Source organism: Pelodiscus sinensis, chromosome 6 (assembly GCF_052426305.1).
Source record: "Pelodiscus sinensis isolate ZL-2025 chromosome 6, ASM5242630v1, whole genome shotgun sequence".
NCBI classification, from domain to species: domain Eukaryota; kingdom Metazoa; phylum Chordata; order Testudines; family Trionychidae; genus Pelodiscus; species Pelodiscus sinensis.
The window spans coordinates 93,284,085-93,305,836 of NC_143057.1; the positions used below are offsets into that span (position 1 = coordinate 93,284,085).

Here is a 21,752-nt window from a genome sequence, read left to right on the forward strand (position 1 = left end):
ATTTCCTTTTTTATAGATGGGCACTTTATTTGCCCTTTTCCAGTCCTCTGGAATCTCTCCTGTCTCCCATGATTTTCCAAAGAGGATAGCTAGAGGCTCAGATGCCTCCTTATCAGCTCCTTGAGTATTCTAGGATGCATTTCATCAGGCCCTGGTGACTTACAGGTATCTAACTTTTCTAGGTGATTTTTAACTTTTTTTTTATTTTACCTTCTAAAATTACCCCCTTCCCACAAGCATTCACTATGTTAGGCATTCCTTCAGACTTCTCGGTGAAGACCGAAACAAAGAAGTCATTGAGCATCTCTTCCATTTCCAAGTTTCTTGTTACTGTTTCTCCCTCCTCACTGACCAGTGGGCCTACCCTGTCCTTGGTCTTCCTCTTGCTTCTAATGTATTTATAAAAAGTCTTCTTGTTTCCCTTTATTCCTGTAGCTAATTTGAGCTCATTCTGTGCCTTTGCCTTTCTAATCTTGCCCCTGTATTCCTGTGCTCTTTGCCTATATTCATCCTTTGTAATTTGTCCTACTTTCCATTTTTTATATGACTCCTTTTTTATTTTTAGATCATGCAAGATCTCGTGGTTAAGCCAGTGTGGTCTTTTGCCATATTTTCTCTTTCCGATACATTGGAATAGCTTGCTTTTGGGCCCTTAATGTCCCTTTGAAAAACTGCCAACTCTCCTCAGTTGTTTTTCCCCTCAGTCTCCATTCCCATGGGACCTTACCTATCAGCTCTCTGAGCACCAAAATCTGCCTTCCTGAAATCCATTGTTTCTATTTTGCTGTTCTCCCTTCTACCTTTCCTTAGAATTGTGAACTCTATGATTTCATGATCACTTTCACCTAAGCTGCCTTCCACTTTCAAATTCTCAACCAGTTCCTCCCTATTTGTTAGGATCAAATCTAGAACAGCTTCCCCCCGGTAGCTTTTTCAACCTTCTGAAATAAAAAGTTGTCTCCAATGCAGTCCAAGAACTTATTGGATAGTCTGTGCCCCGCAGTATTATTTTTCCAACATATATCTGGATAGTTGAAGTCCCCTATCACCACCAAATTTTGGGCTTTGGATGATTTTGTTAGTTGTTTAAAAGAAGCCTCATTCACTTCTACCACCTGTGTAGGTGGCCTGTAGTAGACGCCTAGCATGACATCACCTTTGTTTTTAATCCCTTTTAGCCTAACCCAGAGACTCTCAACACATCCGTCTCCTATGTCTATCCCCACCTCACTCCAAGTGTGTTCATTTTTAATGTATAAGGCAATACCTCCTCCCTTTTTCCCCTGTCTGTCCTTCCTATCATATTGTTCCTGTGGTTCCAAATGTTCTTAGTATGAGCTGACACAACCAGGCTAAAGCAATCACCCTAAATTTTGCTCCTTCTATTCATGCCCTTCAGACTCTTTGAAGGAGGTTTACAGAACACCTGTAAACCCCAACGATCCCCTGCCAGAACACCTAAAACTGTAACAAAAATCTCTTCAGCTAAGCCTGAATTTGGTTACAAATAAATCCACCACACAGAACTCTATTCTGTGTAGATTTGCTGAAAAAAAATTAAAAGTATTGTCCAAGGAGCAACTGGCACAGTCCATCTGCTAATTCAGACTTATAGCTAGACACCTTGCCCTGGTGAAGTGAAGATAAGCTTCTGTTCATTATAAAAGCAATGATGCCTTCTCATCTGAATTATTCACCCAAGTGCTTCCCATTTCAAGAACTATGATGAGGCATAGTTCCCATTTCAAGCACTATGATGAGGCATCATCTACAATAATTTCAAACATACATAACTGACTAGAATTTGGCAGCATTCAGAAAAATTATGGGGCTCATGAAAAAATTGTTAAAGTTTAATTTTATGTCAGACTGTCTTCCTAAGTCTCAAGACAGACTGATCAGTATTTCTCAGGTAACTGTGAAATGCCCCCTCATCTAAATATGTGTGAGTGATACCTATGAACTCCAATGACAATTTCAATGCCAGATATTAATTACACTGTTAATAATTTTAACTATCACTGGTGGATGCAGTGGGACAAAGACGAAGGGGCAATGATGTAGCTGGTTGCTTTCATGTTCTGCAGGAAGAGGAATTCACACACACACACACACACACACACACACACACACACACACACACACACACACACACACACACAAGCAGGGCTTGACAAACTGTGGCAAAAGCCACTTGCCAGCCCTGCACTGCACATGCGCAAGAGCCAAATTCTTGACTGTAATTTGGCTGAAGAACACATCCTTCTTCCAAATAGGTCTAACTTTTTACTGGAAACCCACCGACTGCTACACTTACTTTCATGCCTCCAGCTTTCATCCCAGACACAATTCTCACATTTACAGCCAAGCCCTAAGATAGAACCGGATTTGCTCCAATTCCACAGACAGAGACAAACATCTACAGGATCTTTATACAGAATTCCTAAAACTGAAATACGCACCTGGAGAAGTGAAAAAACATATTGACAGAGCCAAAAAAGTACCCAGACATGAACTACTTCAAGACAGACCCAAAAGAGAAAAAATAAACAGATTCCACTTATTAACTATAGTCCACAACTCAGACCCCTCCAATGCATTAAACATAATCTACAACCCATCTTGATAAATGATCCCTCACTCCCAGAAGCCTTGGGAGAAAAGCCTATTCTTGCTTACAGACAACCTCCCCAACTTGAAACGAATTCTTTCTGGTAACTATGCCACACAACATCATCATAAGCATCCAAGAACCCAGTCCTGCAACCAAACGTGATGCCAACCCTGCCCACATATCTATATAAGCAAATTCATCACTGGAGCCAACATAAGCTACCAAATCAAAAGTTCATTTGACTGCACATCCAGTAATTTGATCTATGCTATCAAATGCCAGCAAATCTATACCATTAAATGCCCCACTACTATGTATATTGCACAAAGTGGACAGTCTCTGCGGGAAAGAATCAATGGATACAAATCAGATATACGTAATGGGAACATTCAGAAATCTGTTGGGCAACACTTTAATCTTCCTAATCACTATTTAAAAGATCTTCAAGTAGCCGTCTTGTCACAAACCAATTCTACTAGCCAAATACACAGAGGCACATTGGAATTACAATTCATCCGCAAATTCAATTCTCCTGCTAATGGACTCAATAGTGATGAGGGTGGTTGGGACACTATCAACCTAACATTCAATGAAGGTGCAAACAGCTCTTTGTGTAGATTCCTGTGTTAGGAAGGGGACTAGCTATTGACTTTGATTCTTATCTGCTTCGTTTTAACTACCCAATCTTCAGGCGCTTACTGATTCCCAGCTCTGCCTTCCTGTTTTTCCCTTTGAGTTTCTATACCCTCCCCCGTCCCCACCTTCTCTCCTATTTATTTTAGGTCTGCACATCCTAAACTCAAAACTCCAGTCATCTGAAGAAGTAGGCTGTGCCCACGAAAGCTTATGATAATATCTACATGTTTTGTTAGTCTATAAAGTACTACCAGATCATTTGTTGTTTTTCCTGTACAGACTAACTCAGGTACCCCCTGAAGCTTCTAATTTTTTCTGTTCATTGTCACTGGATGCTGGTCTGGCCCAAGAGGCCTTTGCATGTTGATAAGCAGTGCCCACAATGAGAGTTTGGTTGGCGATGCAAAAGAAAGGAAGTCTAAATCTTTTGGTGGCATGAAGTACTTCCTGTCAGCCTTTTTACATGTTAGTTGAATTGAAGCAGGAGTTTGCCAAATTTCATTGGAGCCCTCCATGATAACATAATCAATGGGCAGCGCAATTCTTTCCTGCAGTAATGATGGATCTTCGAGATGTGTCCCTATAGGTGCTCCACCATAAGTATCGGGCCCCGTTCCAGTGCCGCAGTCCGGAGATTTTGAATAGCCATACTCAGCCGGATCATGCATACGCAGTGCAGTCTCACGCTATTTGCGCATCTTGTCTCGTGCGTGATCCCGCTCCCGCCAGTTCCTCTCAGCCGCTCAATTTGAAAGAGAACTAAGAGAACAGATTACGAAGCAGGGAGGAGGGCGGGTAGTGGTGCACCCATGGGGACATATCTTGAAGAACCATCGTTACTGCACCAAGTTAACTTTTTTCGAGTGGCTCCCGTGGGTGCACCACTGTAGGTGACTACAGAGCAGTAGTCATCCATATTCAAGTACGCGCTCCATAATCAAGGTTCATTTGGAGCTGAAAGTACTGCTGCAGCCACTGAGGAGTTCACTGTTAGCTTGTGCAAAATTACATAATGTTTCATGAAAGTGGCATTGGTCGACCATGTGGCCACACAGCATAAGTCTTGGAGCGGGACTCCCCTAAGGAACGCTGTGGTTGTTGCTACTGCTCTTGTGGAATGTACCTTAGGTTGCACTGGCAGAGGCTTTTTCAGCGGGAGTAACACATGTTAATACAGGGTTATCAGTTTGGCAACACGTTGGGAGGAAAGCGTTTCGCTTTTAGGGAGATCTGCTATAGAGACCAACAAATGGTTTGTTTTTCTCCAGTCTTTGGTCCTGTCTATGTAAAAGGTGAGTGCATGCTGAATGTCCAACATATGCAATCTTGCTTTCCATGATGAAGCACAGGGAGCTGGGTAGAATGAAGAGAGTATAATTGGTTCATTAAGGTGGAATGTCGAGCATACTTTAGGATTAAAGGTTGGGTGAAGCCTAAGTATCACCTGCTCTTTGGTAAAAATAGCGTAAGGTGGTGTTGACATCATTGCCGCTAACTCACCTACTCTGCTGAAGTTACAGCCAGGAGAAAAACCACTTTAACAGTCAGTAACTTAAGAGGCTTGGTGGCCAACGGCTCAAAGGGAGGCTGGGTAAGGGTATCAAGTACTAAGTCTAAGTTCCATGCTGGAGGTGGAGGTCTATGTGGTGGGTTCAAGTTCGTAAGACCTTTGATAAATCTTTTTGTCGTTGTATGTGCAGACACCGACGTACCCTCTACTGAGTGACAGAAAGCTGTAACTGCTGCTAGGTGTACCTTGAGGGATGAAATAGATGGGTGGGGTTGTGGAGGGTATGGATGTAAATGAGATGGTGAATCCGGGAGGAGACAATTTCCAAGACCCAGCGGTCGGAAGTAATGGCCTGAGACAATGGTGAAACACAGGTGCTTCTTGATCTTTCCTGGCAATCATGGAGTGTGGTTCAGGGCTCTCGACAAGGAAGTCAAACCTGTTGCTTAATTGCAAGTGTGCCAGGGGTATGGTTGTGCTGAGGTAGCCTCCTTTGTGGGTGCTGTCTAGGTTGCAATTGGTCAAATGTTCGCTGTTGGTGCTGCTGCCTATAGTGAACATCATATCGCCCCTGGAATGGTTGATAGCGCTTTCTATGGTATGGAGGAGTATACATCCCTAGAGTTTTCAGGGTGGTTCGTGTGTCTTTTCCCAAATGAAAAACGCCATCTGTCTTTTCTGCAAATAGTTTTACTTTGTCAAATGGGAGGTCCTCCAATTTAGTATGTAATTCTTTGGGGATTCCTGCAGAGCAGAGCCAGGACTACCTTCTCATAGCTATGGCAGTAGCCACCACTCGAGCACGTGTCGCCGTATCTAAGGCAACCTGCAGTCCTGTTCTGACTGATGCATAGCCCTCTTGCACTATTGCCTTCAGAACCGGTTTCTTTGCCTCTGGAAGGCAGTCCATAAGTGTGTTCAGTTTTGAATAGTTGTCGAAATCATGATTAGACAACAATGCTGCGTAATTTGCAATTCTTAACAATAGGGTGGCTGAGGAATAGACCTTCCTACCAAAGAGGTCAAGTCTCCTATTGTCCTTACCTGACTGTTGCTCTATACTGTCTCCCTTTGCTGTACAGCATCTACTACCACTGAATTTGGCTGAGGATGATTGAAAAGGAAGTCTAAGCCCTTTTAGGGGATGGAATACTTTTTGGCCATTCTTTTGTTTGTCGGAGGTATGGATGTGGCAGACTGCCAAATCTCCTCTGCTACTTCCATGATGGCCTCATCAACTGGAAGCGCCACTTTGGATTTTTGTGCGGGCTGCAAGTTCTTCAGGAGATGATGTCTCTTCTCCCGCACCTCAACTAGCTGAACCTCCTGAGATGTTGCCACCCTTTTAAAGAGTTTCTGAAACTGCTTGACATCATCTGGGGGGGAAATGTCCTGTGGTATTACTGCTTCGTTGGGTGAGGAAGATGACCATTGTTCTGGTGAATGATCATGGTGTTGTTCTTCCAAGTCTGACAACTGACTCTCCATGGGGTGTAGTGGTTGTTGCACCCGAGGAGGAGAAGTGGAGGTGGAAGAGACTCTGTTTGTTGACACGTGCCGATCACGGAAGTGATGCTTGACTAGCAGATCGGCAATAGGAAGGGGAGGCTCTCCTGGAATGACGATAATGAGCCATGTGATCCCTATGGTAGTAACAGTATCTGCCAGGAGGGGACCGTCGGTACGAGGTAGTGTAATGCCTGCCATGGTCGGGTGAACAAGAATAATACACCAAGCTCCTGCAGGAAGGGGGAGGTGACACAGACATGTGCCTGGAGTGATGTTGATACTGCGGGTATGGTAACGATCTATGAGGTGATGGCAACCTGGCTCACCTATCATATATATAGTGCTCTTGGTGCCATGGTAGTGATGGAGCTCTAGTGATCTTGGCGCTGGTGGAGAGGGAGACGGTGTCGGGGAGAACCTTGGAGATGGTGACATAAGCGTCACACTTCTACGCTTGTCTGATTTTTCTGGAGCCTTGATTGGATGAATGGGTTCGTCGATTGTTACCAGTATTAGTTCAAACTGCGGCGCCAATGGAGAGGCACAGTCATGTACTGCTTTGGTGCTGCGGCTGCGGACCGCTTTGATGCCGCGGGCTCCAGCGTGGACTGCTCCGATGCCCGTGAGGTCGGCTTCAGTGTCAGGGGCGTCAGAGCGGGAGTCAGCGAGGCACTCAGAGCAGATATAGCACTCGGTGCTGATGGTGCTGTAACCGCCGATTTTTTGTGGCTTGAAGTTGGCCTATGGAAGGCAGTACCAGAGGTGCCCAGTTTGCTTCCTGTGCTCACTCTGTTACTGGGGCCGGTGGTAATGATCATGCCAGTGACACCCATTTTTTTCTCACAGGGGCTGTCCCCGGAGAGAACGCCCTCCGCTTCTGAGGAGATGTCGCATCTGAAGAAGGTAGTGACTCGGCTTGCACAGGGTGAAGAGCCTTATCGAATAATATTATTCGGAGGTGTATCTCCCTGTTGTGCTGTGCTCTAGCCGTGAGTTTAGTGCAATGGGAGCACTTCTGCGGCACATGGTCCTCACCAAAGCACCTGTTGCATGAAGAATGGCCGTCGGAGGCCGGCATCACGTCTTGGCAGAGACTACATTTCTTGAAGCCGGGGGAGCCCGGCATGTTGAAATTACTGTTGTCTTTGGCTTTCTTTCCCCTTTGGGAAGGGGGTTAAAGCGGTAATTATACACAGTCTCAGAGAAAAACTATTTTTTTAAACAGAACAAAGAGAATGACTACGACGAACAATTAACTAACTAATACTACTATCTAGCTAACTATTTATAACTATTCTAGGTTAAGACAAGGAGAATGCGGAGCTGAAGGAAACTCTGTCTGTGACACACGGCGTTTGAGAGGAACTGGAGGGAGCTGGATCGCGCATGAAACAAGATGCGCGAACGGTGTGAGACTGCACCGCTCATGCACGATCCAGCCGACTATGGCTATTCAAAATCTCCAGACTGTGGCGTCAAGACGGGACCCGACGCCTACAGTGGAACACCCACAGAGACCACTCGAAGAAGAAGGGCAGATGTTTTTCAGGAGTCAATGCTGTTTCTCCTTGACTTTGTGGAGATGGATGCCTTGGCTGGTTGCCACCTTCTTAAACAGGTCTTGGAATTGTTGATGGTTGCAGTGCCAGTTTGAGCCCCTGATTCCCCAGTGCTGGGGGTATTTATCTTGTCCCCTCCAACCACTCTAGGGGATGGAGCTGGGGGCAGCGATTTAAAGGGGGACAGCTCCTTTTTAGTCTGCTCATGCGTCAGTGGTGAAGCGGCTCTATTTCTGGGAGCCTGTCCCACCGGCTGGGAGGCTTCAGAGTCCTCAGGCTGAATTGCCTTCTCAAATAAAATCATTCGAAGCCGGAGATCCCTATCCTTCCTTGCTCTTGCTGTGACAGCGCGGCACAGTTCACATTTCTGGGGTACATGAGCTTCCCCCAAGTAGCAGATACAATCTGCACATTTGTCCGAGACTGGCATCAGCTCTTGGCATGACTGACATTTTTTAAAGTCAGAGGAACCTGCCATTGCACTGGCTGCGAGAGTTGTAGGGGTGAGAAAGATACCCTGCATCTGTTTCACTGTTGTGGCTCTCCTCCAAATGTTTTGTCTCTGCTTTTGTTTATTATTGTGGTTGTTATATGCGTTTTCTCCTCCTCTTTTTTTTTTTTTTTTTTTTTTTTTTTTTAGGGAGGAGTGAGGGAATGCAGTGGACAAGCAAAATATTTTTTTTCCAAGGAACGAGAAGTCAGCAGCCAAAGAAGAACAAGAACTGGGGAAAAAAAGAGAAACCGGACATGTTTTTCCTCCCTGAAGAGGATTGTTGAGGAGAATGAAGAATTATGTCCATGTCCAAGGATGGCAGAAGAGGAACTGAAGGGGGAGTGGGCCACATGTGTGAGGCACAAACACTGAATGCAGTGTGAGACTCCCTTCGTGCATGTGCGGTCCACTGACAACTGCTGAAGAAAGCTCCGCTCCATGACGTTCCTACGCCTTACATGGAGCAGCCACAGGGATATAACCTGAAGAAGAACCAGTGTTGTTCAAAACATTCAAACATGATTTGGAAAAACGTGTAAACAGGTGGAAAATTTTGCAGATAATACAAGGTTACTTAAGCTCGTAAAGTCCAAAGCAGCCTGTGAAGAATTACAAAAGGATCTCATAAAACTGGGTGATCGGGCAACAAAATGGCAGAGGAAATTCAGTGTTGTGTAACCATTGAAGAAACAGATTGTAGGAGACACTGTAGCTAGTTCTCTGAAAATTCAATGTTCAATTCATTCAATGTTCAGCAGCAGAGAAATAAAGCCTAATAGAATGTTAGGAACCATTAGGAAGGCCAATAAATAGTATAATGCCACTCTGAACACTACTTACAGTTCTGGTTGCTCTATCACAAAAGTGATATATAAGAAATGAAAGAGATGCAAAGAAGGGCAACAAAAATGAATAAGGGTATAGAACAGCTTCCATATGAGAAGAGAGAAAAGACTGGGGCTTCATTTTAGAAAACATGGGAATAGGCTAGAAGTTTATAAAATCATGAATGGTGTAGAAAAAGTTATTTACCCCTTCACATAAAACAAGAACAAAGAATCACCAACTGAAATTAATAGTCAGCAGATTTAATAGAAACCTAAGGAAGTACTTCTCTACACAACATGCAGTCAACTAAAAACTCATTGCCAGAGGATGTTGTGAAGGCAAAAAATATAACTGAGTTCAAAAAAGAATTAGGATGGTAATAACTACAAAACTTGGATGGAGGGTGCAGTTCTTCTCCATATACTGGAATACCTGTGTCAGGTTTGATCCTATATCCTCAAACTGAGTCCTACATTCAGAGTCAATGGGAGATCACACAGTGTTTGCAAGTCCCCCATATGCATAGAAAAGCTTACTTAAAATGTCTTATTTCTCCATGGTAGGTCCCAAGAGCAAAAGGTGCAAAACAAGCTGCATTTACTGGGTTCACAAACATCTTCCTATGTAGCTTTTTTTCTTACTGTCATGTTGAAAAAAATCCTATATTAGACACATCTGCTCTGATATGAAATTAGACCAAATGAACACTGTTCTAATAAAGGAACATTAGAAGCCTAACAAACAGATTGATCCAGCAACTTAAATGTAAAGGAAAGAAGCAGCAACTCCTTATTTTAACCTGGGGAACATGAAGTAGAATAATTTACTTCCCATATATTTAACATTTTTTAGCAATATTGTCCGGGAAACAAACAGAACAATTATAGTACCTATGCAAAACTAAAAAAAAAGAGAGTTGAATTACTTCATACTATTTTATATTAAGCTTTTTCATTTCTTTGGTCACTAATAACAGATAAAGAAAAATTACTAATTCTTCATATGTATGTGTATAGTCTCCTTAAAACATCTTTAAAAAAATCACAAGGTAAGATCTTTTAACTGTATTTTAACAGACTGATAGCTATTACATTTTGCTCACCTATTATCTGATGGCAGAAGTGAAAGTAATGCCAAAGCTGAAAGCTTTCTTCTTTCCGGCTGAGTAATATTATCCATACGGTCAACCCACATTTCAATCATGTTACCAAGAAGCTGGTCCATCTGCAAAAACCAACAACCCCGTGCCAAAATATTACATATAGTCTATAAATGTAGAGTTAAATTTTTGAAGTAGGCAAGTATTTCCTGTATGTGAATGTATGTAAAAGTGAAACATGTTTCACGTAATCTAAATGTGAGTATTTAGTGTATGAGAAATTCAATTATTTAAATTTAGTTCTTAATTTGGATGCTCAAATATTCTGCAGCTTTATCATTGTGCCCACTAGTACTTGTTAATTGCAAAAGATTCTCTCTTCAGTATAACGTACATATGCTTAAGGTGCCACAATGCACAATTATACCAACAAGCAGATATACAAGAGTTCTCATCAGCCATATAAAATTTAAACATTTGTTTTTAAAGCCATTAGAGTGATTTTTGAGGTGTGCTCAGGGGTACAACTTTTGTTCCTTTTTTCCAAGGATTTAATTTTTATAGATAAAAAAGTACAATAAAAGTACTAAAGTGTTATTGTTATTTTTATAATTGCTTGGTAATTAAACTATTTTGAAGTATATTATTTCATCTGAGAACGGCACTATGTGAACATGTAAGAAAGATATAAATATGTCAAATCAACAAAGAGTCTGGTAGCACTTTATAGACTGACGAAACATGTAGATGGTATCATGAGCTTTCGTGGGCACAGCCCACTTCTTCAGATGACTGGAATTATGAGTTGGGTATATGAAAACTCCAAATAAATAGGAGAGGGAAGAGAAAGAAAAAGGGAGGGAGGTGGGAGATACAGCATCATTAAGTATTTGGAAATGGGTACTTAAACCTAAGCAGATAAAAATCAAAGTCAATAGATAGATACCTAAAACAGGAAGGATACCACTCTGGGAGCTGTTAGCATCTTCAATGGTTATTAAATAGGTAGAGTCATTTAAATAGCAGGAATTGAAAGAGCTCACAGCCCCCATGATGCCTGGGAGCTGCAGGGGAGGCGTGAGCCCTTTCAACTCCTGCTATTTAAAGGTCCTGCCCCTTTTGTCCAAGGCTCTATCCCTTCCAGGGCAGCCCATGACCACTTCAAAAAATGTTGAAGCAGCCCCCATTAAAAAATTATTGCTTACCCCTGCTTTAGTGGATAAAGGTAAAGAAGGTGATGAATAGTTGGAAGTTATTTGGCCTTGGGTTAAGACACAGGAAAAAAATAAGCAGCCCAAATCTCAGAGCACCGGAGGTGGAAGTGCAGTCTGAACTATACTAAGATAGCTGCGGAGAACTGGAAAAAAACCATTCATATGTAATTATAGCTCAGAGTCAAACTGGGTTTGGGGCTCCATTGTGCTAGGTATGGTACAAATACGACTTTCACCTGACAGATGACTTATGAAATTGTGTGGAAAAGGAACACAATCGAACATACAAAAATACTAGATATACACAAACACTGCTATTTTCCCTCCTCAATATTAGTAATCATCAAGTATCACCATATGCCCATCAATCAGTCCATCATTAATTAGCTTACTTCTTGGAGGCACAGACAGAAGAAACTTAAGAAAAGCATCTGATGCAGTGTTAAGCAGATGAAAATGTTTGTTGATAAGGCTGGTATGTTTGGAGGCTGGTATGTATGCTATGCTAAAAAAATCAAGAACAGAGAAGAGAAGAAGAGTACAGTCACCTTAAAAGTAAGAATGAGCTTGGTGCTGTTTAAAAACAGTCTTTTGATACAGAGTATGAAGAATCATGTCGTGAAAGCAGCTGAATATTGTGAATAGTATTAGTGGTATAGAGTATGTTGAGTCTTGATTTTATTTTATTTTTTTTGTTCTTGAATATACATGATAATTATATTCTAAGAAAATCAGTTCTTAATTTAGCTTCTAATAGAGGGTTTTGTTTTTTTAATTCACACTAATGGTGATGCAGGTTGAAACTCCATAATTAAATCAGCAATCTGCACAGATTACAAGCTTTATTTTCTCACACTACTTTAAGGTTGTTAAACATAATTTGAAAAATTAAACTGAGGATAAAACAATGAGAGTGATCTAACCAGGTTTTATTCTTAAAATAATTGTGAGTTTTACTTTTTCTGATATTTTACAGGTATTTTAATTTTCCACAAGACTGGTGATAGTAATGAAAAAAAATCAAAGCACAGGAAATCCCCTATGGATTAGTACATACAGTTCTTTTCTTTATGCAATAATATATTTAATGCATGGTAATACAGTATATACTCTACTAACAGTAGGTGCTACTGCACATAAATCTGCCAGTAAATTGTGGTAAGCCGATTTCACATAAATGAAGCAGGTAATTAATATTGGCAGTGTTTCTGTGCGCTTATATGCTTGACATTATGTTCACTTTACACAAAGTATTAACATCATAGCTATAATACTTTCGTAAAACACAACTGATGAGATAGAGTCAGGAAAATTCCTATTGCCTGGCAGCAAAGGACTAAGTGTAACAACTATCAAATAACAGAACTCTATACATAAGATAAGATGCTTCATGGAAAACTAAAATCCCAGTTAGGGCATTACAATGTAAAGAAGTTTGGAACTTGTGAAACTCAGTGTTGCCCTCATCTTAAAAAAGGCAATATAAAATATGGAGAGTTGTAGATTCAAACTAATTCAATTATAGTGTTCAAATGAGGATTTAGTTTATCTTGTAGAATCTCATGAACAGCATTTAATATAATTCTAGAAGTGTTTCTCAAATGCAGCCACCAGCAGATTTTTTTGCTCCCACAACATCATCTGAAGCATAAGCAGAAATTTGGAGGGGGAGAAGTATCAGCCCCTCCATACAATGCCCAGTTGTTACTCCTGAACAGCTGTTACGGAGGGCAATAAGATAAGCCACCTTGGAGTTTACACTGACATCATCAGCAGGGATCAGTGCCTTGCACCACGCAGCCTACTCAGGGGCTCCAACATGCACCTCTGAAGATATGAGGGGCCAGTCTGCACCACAGTGGAGGCAGCTCTTGTTAGTGGAAGTGGTTCCGCACTTGGTTGCTAGGGCACTCTCCTGGGCCACTGCCTGGTTCTCAACCAGCCAGGATATGGGGGAGCTTGGGACTCCACAGACATCGAGTGGAGGGCTGGAGGAACAGAAAGAAATGGTTGACAGAGCAGCCACCAGCCAGAGTCAGTGACTGTACTTTGAAGACACAAAAAATGTGTGGTAAGATCTGCTCTAGATCATGTATGTATTGGGAAAAGGAGACTAAGGATAAAAGGTGCAAGAAATGGAAGGGAAAAAGCTGCAAAAACCAGTTGGACAAATTAGCAGGTGAGAAACTGTCCAACAAAGGCAGCATACTCAAAGAAAAGGCATAAAATAAATATCCATTCTATTACTAACTCACAAATAATGACCTCTTCAGAGAATCCTAGTGTTACAGTAAGCTGTGTGGTGAGCCAGATTTTTACCAAGCCCAATGCTTGCATAGCTTCCTTAACTATCAGAACTGTAACTGCACAGGCTATGACAATATAAAATGTCACAGGAAAATATTAAATAGACTCAAATCTATCTGTGGGGGGAAAGGGAAAGGGGCAGGTGGGCAGGAGAGAAGAAAAAGACAACTGATACCACAAAGACATGGCATATCCTAATCTAGGAACCATGAAATTATACTGCTACATTTGCTATACAACTATACAGAATGTAGATTCTTTAATGCTATTTCGTATTAAGTGGTTATCCTAAAAAAATAGTTTATTTACTGAGTTTCAGTCATTGAAGTATCTTGATTCCAAAAACTGTAAGATTTCCAATCCTTAATCCACTCTGAAAAAATAGTGGAGAGTGAAAACTCCCTGATTCAGCCCAACTTAACCTGGTGAAAATTTGGGCAATATAAGGACAGAAAAAAAGTAACCTTGTACCGTGAAGGATCAGCCATACGGGATCGGTGTTCAGTCATGGTCCTTCCCATCTTTACCTCATCTACATTGGGCACCCAGTAGGCACTCAACATTCTCCTCCTTTTACCATACATAGTGGAGTGTGTGGGGAAGGGTTTGGGGGGCTGGAATAGGAAGAGCTACAGCAATCTCCTCCAGCTATATTCCAGTGGAAAATTGCCTTGCACCTGGGGAATATTCTGATGGCTATCTTTGGGTTCAGTAAGGTTGCTTTACATAGCTAATGTAGTGCAAAATAGTCACAACGAACTGGAGAATCTAGCCCAATATTCTCTACATAGAGGACTGTAAATTGTATTGGCTCTGTTGGTATATTTTTGCTTACTAGGCACTTTTAAAAACAGAGGTGGAGAATCTTTTTTTGGCTTAGGGGCCGCTGATGCACAGAAAAATCAATTGGAGGCTGCATACAAGTAAAAGCCAAGCGAGAAGGCCATGTCTGAGAAGGAGCATGAAACTCCTCACATTCCTCTCGCACGCCAGCGCCTGGGGGGCCCAGGCTAGTAGATTTTGTGTGCTCCAGCCCTGTAGGTGGGTGGCTGGAGCACCAGTACAGGCTTCCCAGTGCTGAACCTCAGGGGCTGGGTTCAGGCAAACCATGGTCTGCATCTGATCCCCGGGCCTGAGGTTCCCCACCCCTGTTTTAAAATGTTTGTTATGAATTCATTTTTATTACTAATCTTCATTATAAAGGGAAGATTTTCAAAAACTGGGGAGTTTTGCATCATGTTTTGAAGGCAATAATCTTGGACCCAATTTGATCACCCACCAAGTCATTTTGCAGCTGACAGCTTTCTCCCAAAAAGGCCTTACACATTCAATTCCCAAGAGCTGTACTCTAAATGAAGCCATTCGGGGGAGGTGGGGTGTAAATAGATAGAAAAAGCTGGAACCCTCTTCTAATGTGGGTTTTGTAGAAAATATCAGGGAATTATGTTGGTTTCAGAAGCATAGAGGGAGCAATACAAAACATGCAGAGAAATAGTGCAATGCATTCTCAGTATTTTTTCTTTATTTAGGAAGCATCCTGCTGATTGCTGCACAAACTGATGTTTGTGTTGCTCTCATTGTCACACTCCACCAACAACGAGTAGTCCTATGGCACCTTAGAGACTAACAAAAATGTGTAGTATCATGAGCTTTTGTGGGTAAAATCCACTTCACCTATTTGAAATCATGGGATGGTGGGCGGGCAAAGCCCGCCCACCTTCTAAAAGCCCCTCCCCAACCTTATGGGAGGGACACTGGACCCATGTTCAACCGATTGCTTGGGACAAATAATGACTAAAGGATCAAGAAGTGCAGGCTAGAGGTTCAAAATAAGGGAGCCGGATGGGGACACCGAGCAGAGAACCCCGGACAGCGCCCACTGCTCCTCAAAGCTGTCGATGGAGCCAGTGGACGCCGCCCAGAGGAACTCTGCCCGGATTCGTGACACGAGGGAGGAACGGAAATAGGCCCCACAGTCGCAGAGAACCCCCTCGTCTAGCATCCTCCTCCTGCTATTGTAGATGGCAGCCTTCGCTAAGGCCAGGAGGAGGTTGACGAGGAGGTCTCGCGACTTTGTGGGGCCACGGATTGGGTGTGCATAAATAAAAAGGTGAGGGGAAAAGTGCAGCCAGAACCTCAATAGGAGGTTCTGGAGGAGCCGGAATAGGGGCTGCAACCTGGCGCATTCGAGGTAGGCGTGCGCCAGGTTCTCCCTCACGCCGCAAAAGGGGCAGGTGTCTGGGATTGGGGTGAACCGCGCCAAGTACACGCCCGTGCTCACGGCTCTCCACTCCAGCTCATCTGATGAAGTGGGTTTTACCCATGAAAGGTCATGGTACTGTACATTTTTGTTAGCTCTAAGGTGTCACAGGACTACTGTTTTAAAAAGTTACAGACTAACATGGCTACCCCTGTGCAACACTCCACAAAGTGAGTTACAACAGTTTAGGCTGCAGGAACTTACTATATGGCACAACGGTTAAATCCTCACAAAAGAAAGGATGTGTGTGTACATGCATGTGCACAAGTCTCCTAGTAAATTGGAGATGCCATACAATATTCTTGAGATCTCGGATCTTAACCCTATTTTGCTGTCAGGCAATATTTTTGCATATTAACGTGTGATAAGTTATTGTACGATGAAATCCAAAGACATCTTCAATTAGAATTAAATATGATGATGTAGTCAACCTTATATTTCAGACATGGGGCAGAACAGATTGACTATGAAGAGGAATTTGGATGGGAGACTGCATTTTGCTAATGTATGAGGAAACTCAAGCTTTGCAGAATCTAAAATTGAAACTAAACCAGAACTTTAAGGTGTTACGTTTAATTTGTGGTTGGCAAAAGCTAACTTCAGCAATTGGTTGATCAACTTCCTTCTCCTGAATGCGCTAATCTAAGCTCACCATCAACAGAAATATGAAAAAAAGCCATCTGATGCTATCGTCAGATGTTGCAGTGCATCTCAGTGTCACTTCAAGAAGGGCTTGAGAAGAGATCCTTTGTCAAAATGACTTAGAAGTTGTAAAAACGGCAAAATTAAAAAGAAACAGGAAAAGGAAAGAGAAAGAAAGCCACAGGAAAATACAAAGGAGAGGGGGGAAATAGCAGATGTAAAGCCAAAAAAAAACAAAAAACCAAAGTGAAAACAAAACAAACAAAAAAACCCCAAAACAAACAGAGCAAAAACAGAGGTCCCTATACCTCATTGTTTTCTATTACTTACTTTTATACTTCTGCTGCCAACACATCTATATAACACCCATTTTTACCAATGTTATATTGTTCTTTGTGATGCTCTAGCATACACAACTCTTGCTGTGTTCTCTGTTTTTCCACCCTTCCAAAGCATCATGTCTATGTAAGGGATTCCCCTTGAAAAAGACATTGATTTTTAACTGAGGCGCAAAATATTTTACAAAACAAAAGCTTCTCAAAGTTTTATTAGGAAAATCCATGAAGGTTATTTGCAGGAATGAGAGTGTCCAATGTGCGTCTAAGTTAAAGACAGCAGCCAACACTACAAGCTTCAAAATGCTAATAAACTTTGAAAAATAAGAAAAAAACCTCAACAGAACCAACAAAAACAAACATCATCAACAAAACCCAAACCCACATCAAGCACAGCCTAATTTTGGAAAAGATGATGTTTCAGAAAATAGTTAAGTGAAATTTTCTGCAACTTTCAATACACTGGATGCTACGAGGCACATAATATCATTTCATTTGCAACAATTAGGAAAAGAGATACAAAGAATATGGTCCTTGGAATACAGGTTAAAACTCAAATCTGGGACACTCTCGTCTGGCAACTGGACCACAGATGTTGCTGGACCAAAGAGCCCTAAACGTTGGAAGTGGTGCCGCCGCTGGCTGTGGAGCCCCAGGTAGGCCAGTGGTGGCTGGTTAGTTCTGGCCTTGTGAGCCCCAGTGCAAGTGGGGCTAGCGGCAACTGGAGATCCCCAGTCCTGGGGACCCTTGGTGGCAGCAGGGCCAGAAGCAGTCAGGGAGCCCCAGCCCTGGTGGGAGTGGGGCCAGTCACGGCTGGGAAACACTAGCAGGAGCAGGGCTGGTGGCAGCAGGGAAGTCCCAATGACAGTAGGTGGATGGGGAATCCTGGCAAGGCCAGCAGCAGTGGGAACAGCAGAAGAGGGAGTTTCCTAGAGTCCAAAGGGGATCGGGGAGCATGGCCAGAGGCCAGCAAGGGAGCATTGATTCCTCTGGTCCAGCAAACTCATTGGTTCGGGATTACTCAGGTCATGAGGGTGCTGAACCATGGTCCAACCTGTATTACATTTGTACAAATATTGAGTTGACTGTATAACATTTAATGAATGATTTCACATTTAAAAGCCAACTGTTTTCCTATTGTTATAGACTACTGGCTAAGTTAGATCTCTGCCACCACAGCCTGGCTGAAAAGGCCAATTACAGGCCAAACCCAGGCCTGAAGGGCTAATGGAAGCAGCTGTGGCCCTAATTAGCACGAGGGCTATATAAGGCAGCCAGAAGGGAGGTGAAAGGGAGGAGCAAGGAGCCAGAGTATGGCGGAGTGTGCTCCTACACCAGAAGGAGAGGCTGGCTGAGTTAGCTGCTAGAAAATGAAAGCTCTGTAAATAGGAAGTGGTGGGAAATTGAAACTGACAATAAAAGGCACAGGTGACTATACCAGAAAGGGTCTCTGGCTGATTTGTGGACACAGATAGTATCCTAGGCGAGGGACCTGAGCGAGGACCTTGCCACACTATATAAAGGAAAGTGTTTAAACATAATTGTCTTAACTCTCTTGGTTTAAAATAAAGAGATAAATGCTCAATTTCATACAGTGGTTACATGCAAACTACAGTTAAAATTATATCTTTTTAAAAATCTTTTTCAATCAACAAATGTACCCAGCAAATCATAATTCAGGTTGGACCTCCAAAACCAGGACTTTCTGGTCCAGCAACATCCGTGGATGTTCCTGAACCAGGGAGTCCTAGCTGGGAGCCCTATGGCAGAAGAGCTGGCAGCTGCGAGCCTGGCTGGGCTGAGAGCCCAGCAGAGCTGGCGGCAGTGGGGCTGGCAGTCTAAGAAGCGGGGCTGGGGCAGCCATGACTACCCCAGTAGTGGGGTTGAGGACGCAGCAAAGATGCAGCAGCTCCGTTAGAGGGGTCAAGGCCAGGGACACGACAGGCTGGGTTGCAGCAGCATGGTAGCCCGGGAGGTAGGGAGGCTGGGACCAGAAATGGGGAAGGGCAGTGGGCAGGGGAGCTAGTACAGGAGATCTCCTCTGGTTGGGCAAATTCCTTCATTAGGAACCTGGTTCCAAGGGTGCTGGACCAGATAGGTCCAACCTGTATAAAACGTGATTCAATACTAGGTTAATTATTTCTTGACTTATTCCTATCAATACTATCAATAATTCATTGTTACTCAGAATGATGGACAGTGCTGGGCAGGGCGAGGGGACCTCAGAGCAGAAGTATGGTGAATGATGGCCAATGGCAACCAACCATCCTTTGTCAGGAAGGCTTCCATTGGTGAATTCCCAGCATTTCAAAACATGCAATGGATATTGGTAGATCAGGTGGCAAGGTCACCCACAAAGGGCAGTAAACCTTGAGATCTCCTACTGTCTGTTCTGTTGTAAAATCTGTGAAGGGATCTGGTGACCCTTACTTCTGTGAAATGCTCATGTGGCAAAGAGTAATGGGTGAAATTCTGGCCTCTTTGAAGTCTATAAGAATTTTGCTCTTGACTTCAATAGAGACAGAATTTCATCCCAGATTGTGTTTGGGTTCCTGTAACTGTGCATTTCCATACATCACTCTGAATTTCCTTGATTTGTAATGTTTGTTTTGGGGATAAATGCAACATTCTTGTAATATTTTGAACCATAAATTACAATCTCTCAATATCAATCTTCACTCAAGTTTAATATAGTATTTATTTTTAGAAAATATTTCTGGATAGTAAATTAATGTTATTTCCATATTTATGAGCTTTTACACATCTAGTGCAAGTGGAATGGGAATTTCTTTGTAACCAATCTCTGCTCCTCTCAAAAAAACTATTTACATATTTTGGGTCATTTTATGGTCATGTGATCTAGTCCTTCTACTCCCCGCCCCCTTGTTACAAGCTATCCATTGCTAGGTGTTAAAGACAAGCAGTGTGTAAGAGAAAGATATAAGAGAAAGAGATTGCTTTCTCTGTGGCCAAACCAGCTTTATGGTTCGGTTACTTTCTTTTCTTCCCCCAACCATTCCAGAACATTTTGCTCAGGGCTCGACAAATCGCTGTTTGTACTCGCCCATGTTGAGTAGATTTCAGCTGGTTGACCCGTTCACTGGAGGCGCATGCGCAATGCGGGTCTTGCGCATGCGCAATGTGGGACTGGTGAGTAGATTTCGCTGCCATTTGTCAAGCCCTGATCATGCTTATAGTCTCTGAGATTGTATCAGGAAAATGACCCCTATAGGTGGGCTGGTTTGTGCCACCCTCACAATAATCATATTTTGATAGATTATTCTTGGGATGGGAACTGAAAGCCCTCATCTGCCTAGTTGTTTTTGCCCAACAGATTACGGTAATAAGGGATTTCTTGTTTCATTTTAGAAGTTTTGACATGACCAGGATCAACGTTAACTGGTAGGCAGCACATGGGATACACCAGAATGTAACTGAATGGTAACAGGAATTGGTTCAGATCTTCTAACACAATTCATGATTAAGTGGATAAGGTAATATATTTTATTAGACCAATTTCTGTTGAGGAAAAGAGAGCTTTTAGAGTTTGCAGTGAGCAATTCTGTTGGTAACTCAGAGGGATAGCAATGTTAGTCCTTTGAGACTAACAAAAATGTATATAGTATTGTGAGCTGGTTTTGCCCACAAAAACTCATAAGATAGATATTTTTGTTAATTTCTGAAGTGCCACAAGACTACTCGTTGTTTCTTCTGTTGGTGTGTGAGATGGCTCAATTCAGAGGCCTCCCCAAAAAATCATGCATCATATTAATTTGGCATCATTACTAGAATGGTTAGTGCCAACACATTATGGAGGACATCTTGGGTTATTTTGTGTTGGTGGTAACTGAGTGAAATTCTCTATTAGTGAATTACTGGGAGTTTACCAGGGAAAAGTGGAAGTGGCATTATATACTGCTGTGACCAGAGCTATTTGGGAGCTATGCACATAACTGGCACTCCTAACAAGAACAGTTACTAGAGATTGGACCTCCCTAGTCCAGCACCCTTGGGACCTAAGCAGTCCTGGACCCAGGAGTTTGCCAGACCGGTGGACGTGAAAGCTCCCGTTGGCTCCACTCCTTGGGACTTCTTACCCTGGCCGCTGCCCCGCTAATGCTGTGCAGTCGGGGCTCCCCTGAGGTTCCCCTGCTGGGCTGCCCTGCCACACCTGCCCCACGAGGCTGCTGCCCACTCATTGCCAGGGATTGCACTACAGGGCCACCCAGCCATCCCGGCCCTGTTGCCACCAGGGATTTCCTGAGATTCCCTGGCCAGGGCTGCTGGGGTTTGCTGCCCAGGGTTTCTTGGGGTTCCCTAGACAAGGCTGCCTGGCTACCACCACTGGTCAGCCCTGCTTCCACTGAGGCTCCCCAGCTGCCTGGCCCCATTGAAACCAGGGGTTCCACAAATGGGGCAGGGGTCCCTGCCGGCACCTAGCACTGCTGATGCTGGGGTTCCCCGGCCAAGCTGCTTCTGGCCTAGCTGGGACTCCCCAGCCCCTGCATTCTCCCAGCTGACACTGATTCTCGGCTTCCACTCTCTTTGGTCCAGTAATATCCACAAATGTTGCCATACCAGAGTCCTGGATTTGAGAGATTCAATCTGTAGTAACAAGAAAGTCACTGAATAGATTTTAGTTCCATTGGGAAGATGTTCCAACAGTTTCACCAGGCTGGGCAAGAACCTATATTAATACTTGAGCAGCCACTGACCCAAGAAGCATGCGGTCATGAAGATAAAAGG

The 21,752-nt window shown here is 43.0% G+C and overlaps 1 protein-coding gene across 3 annotated transcripts in view; it reads right to left on the reverse strand.

The window, feature by feature from the left end:
* The window catches only part of IPO11 (importin 11), a 241,267-nt gene that overhangs the window by 72,832 nt on the left and 146,683 nt on the right, over positions 1-21,752 (reverse strand). For all 3 annotated transcript variants that reach the window (XM_006134432.5, XM_006134434.5, XM_006134433.5), the window contains exon 27: positions 10,252-10,373. In XM_006134432.5, coding sequence (XP_006134494.3) covers positions 10,252-10,373 — 122 coding nt within the window. The remainder of the gene's footprint in view (positions 1-10,251; positions 10,374-21,752) is intronic.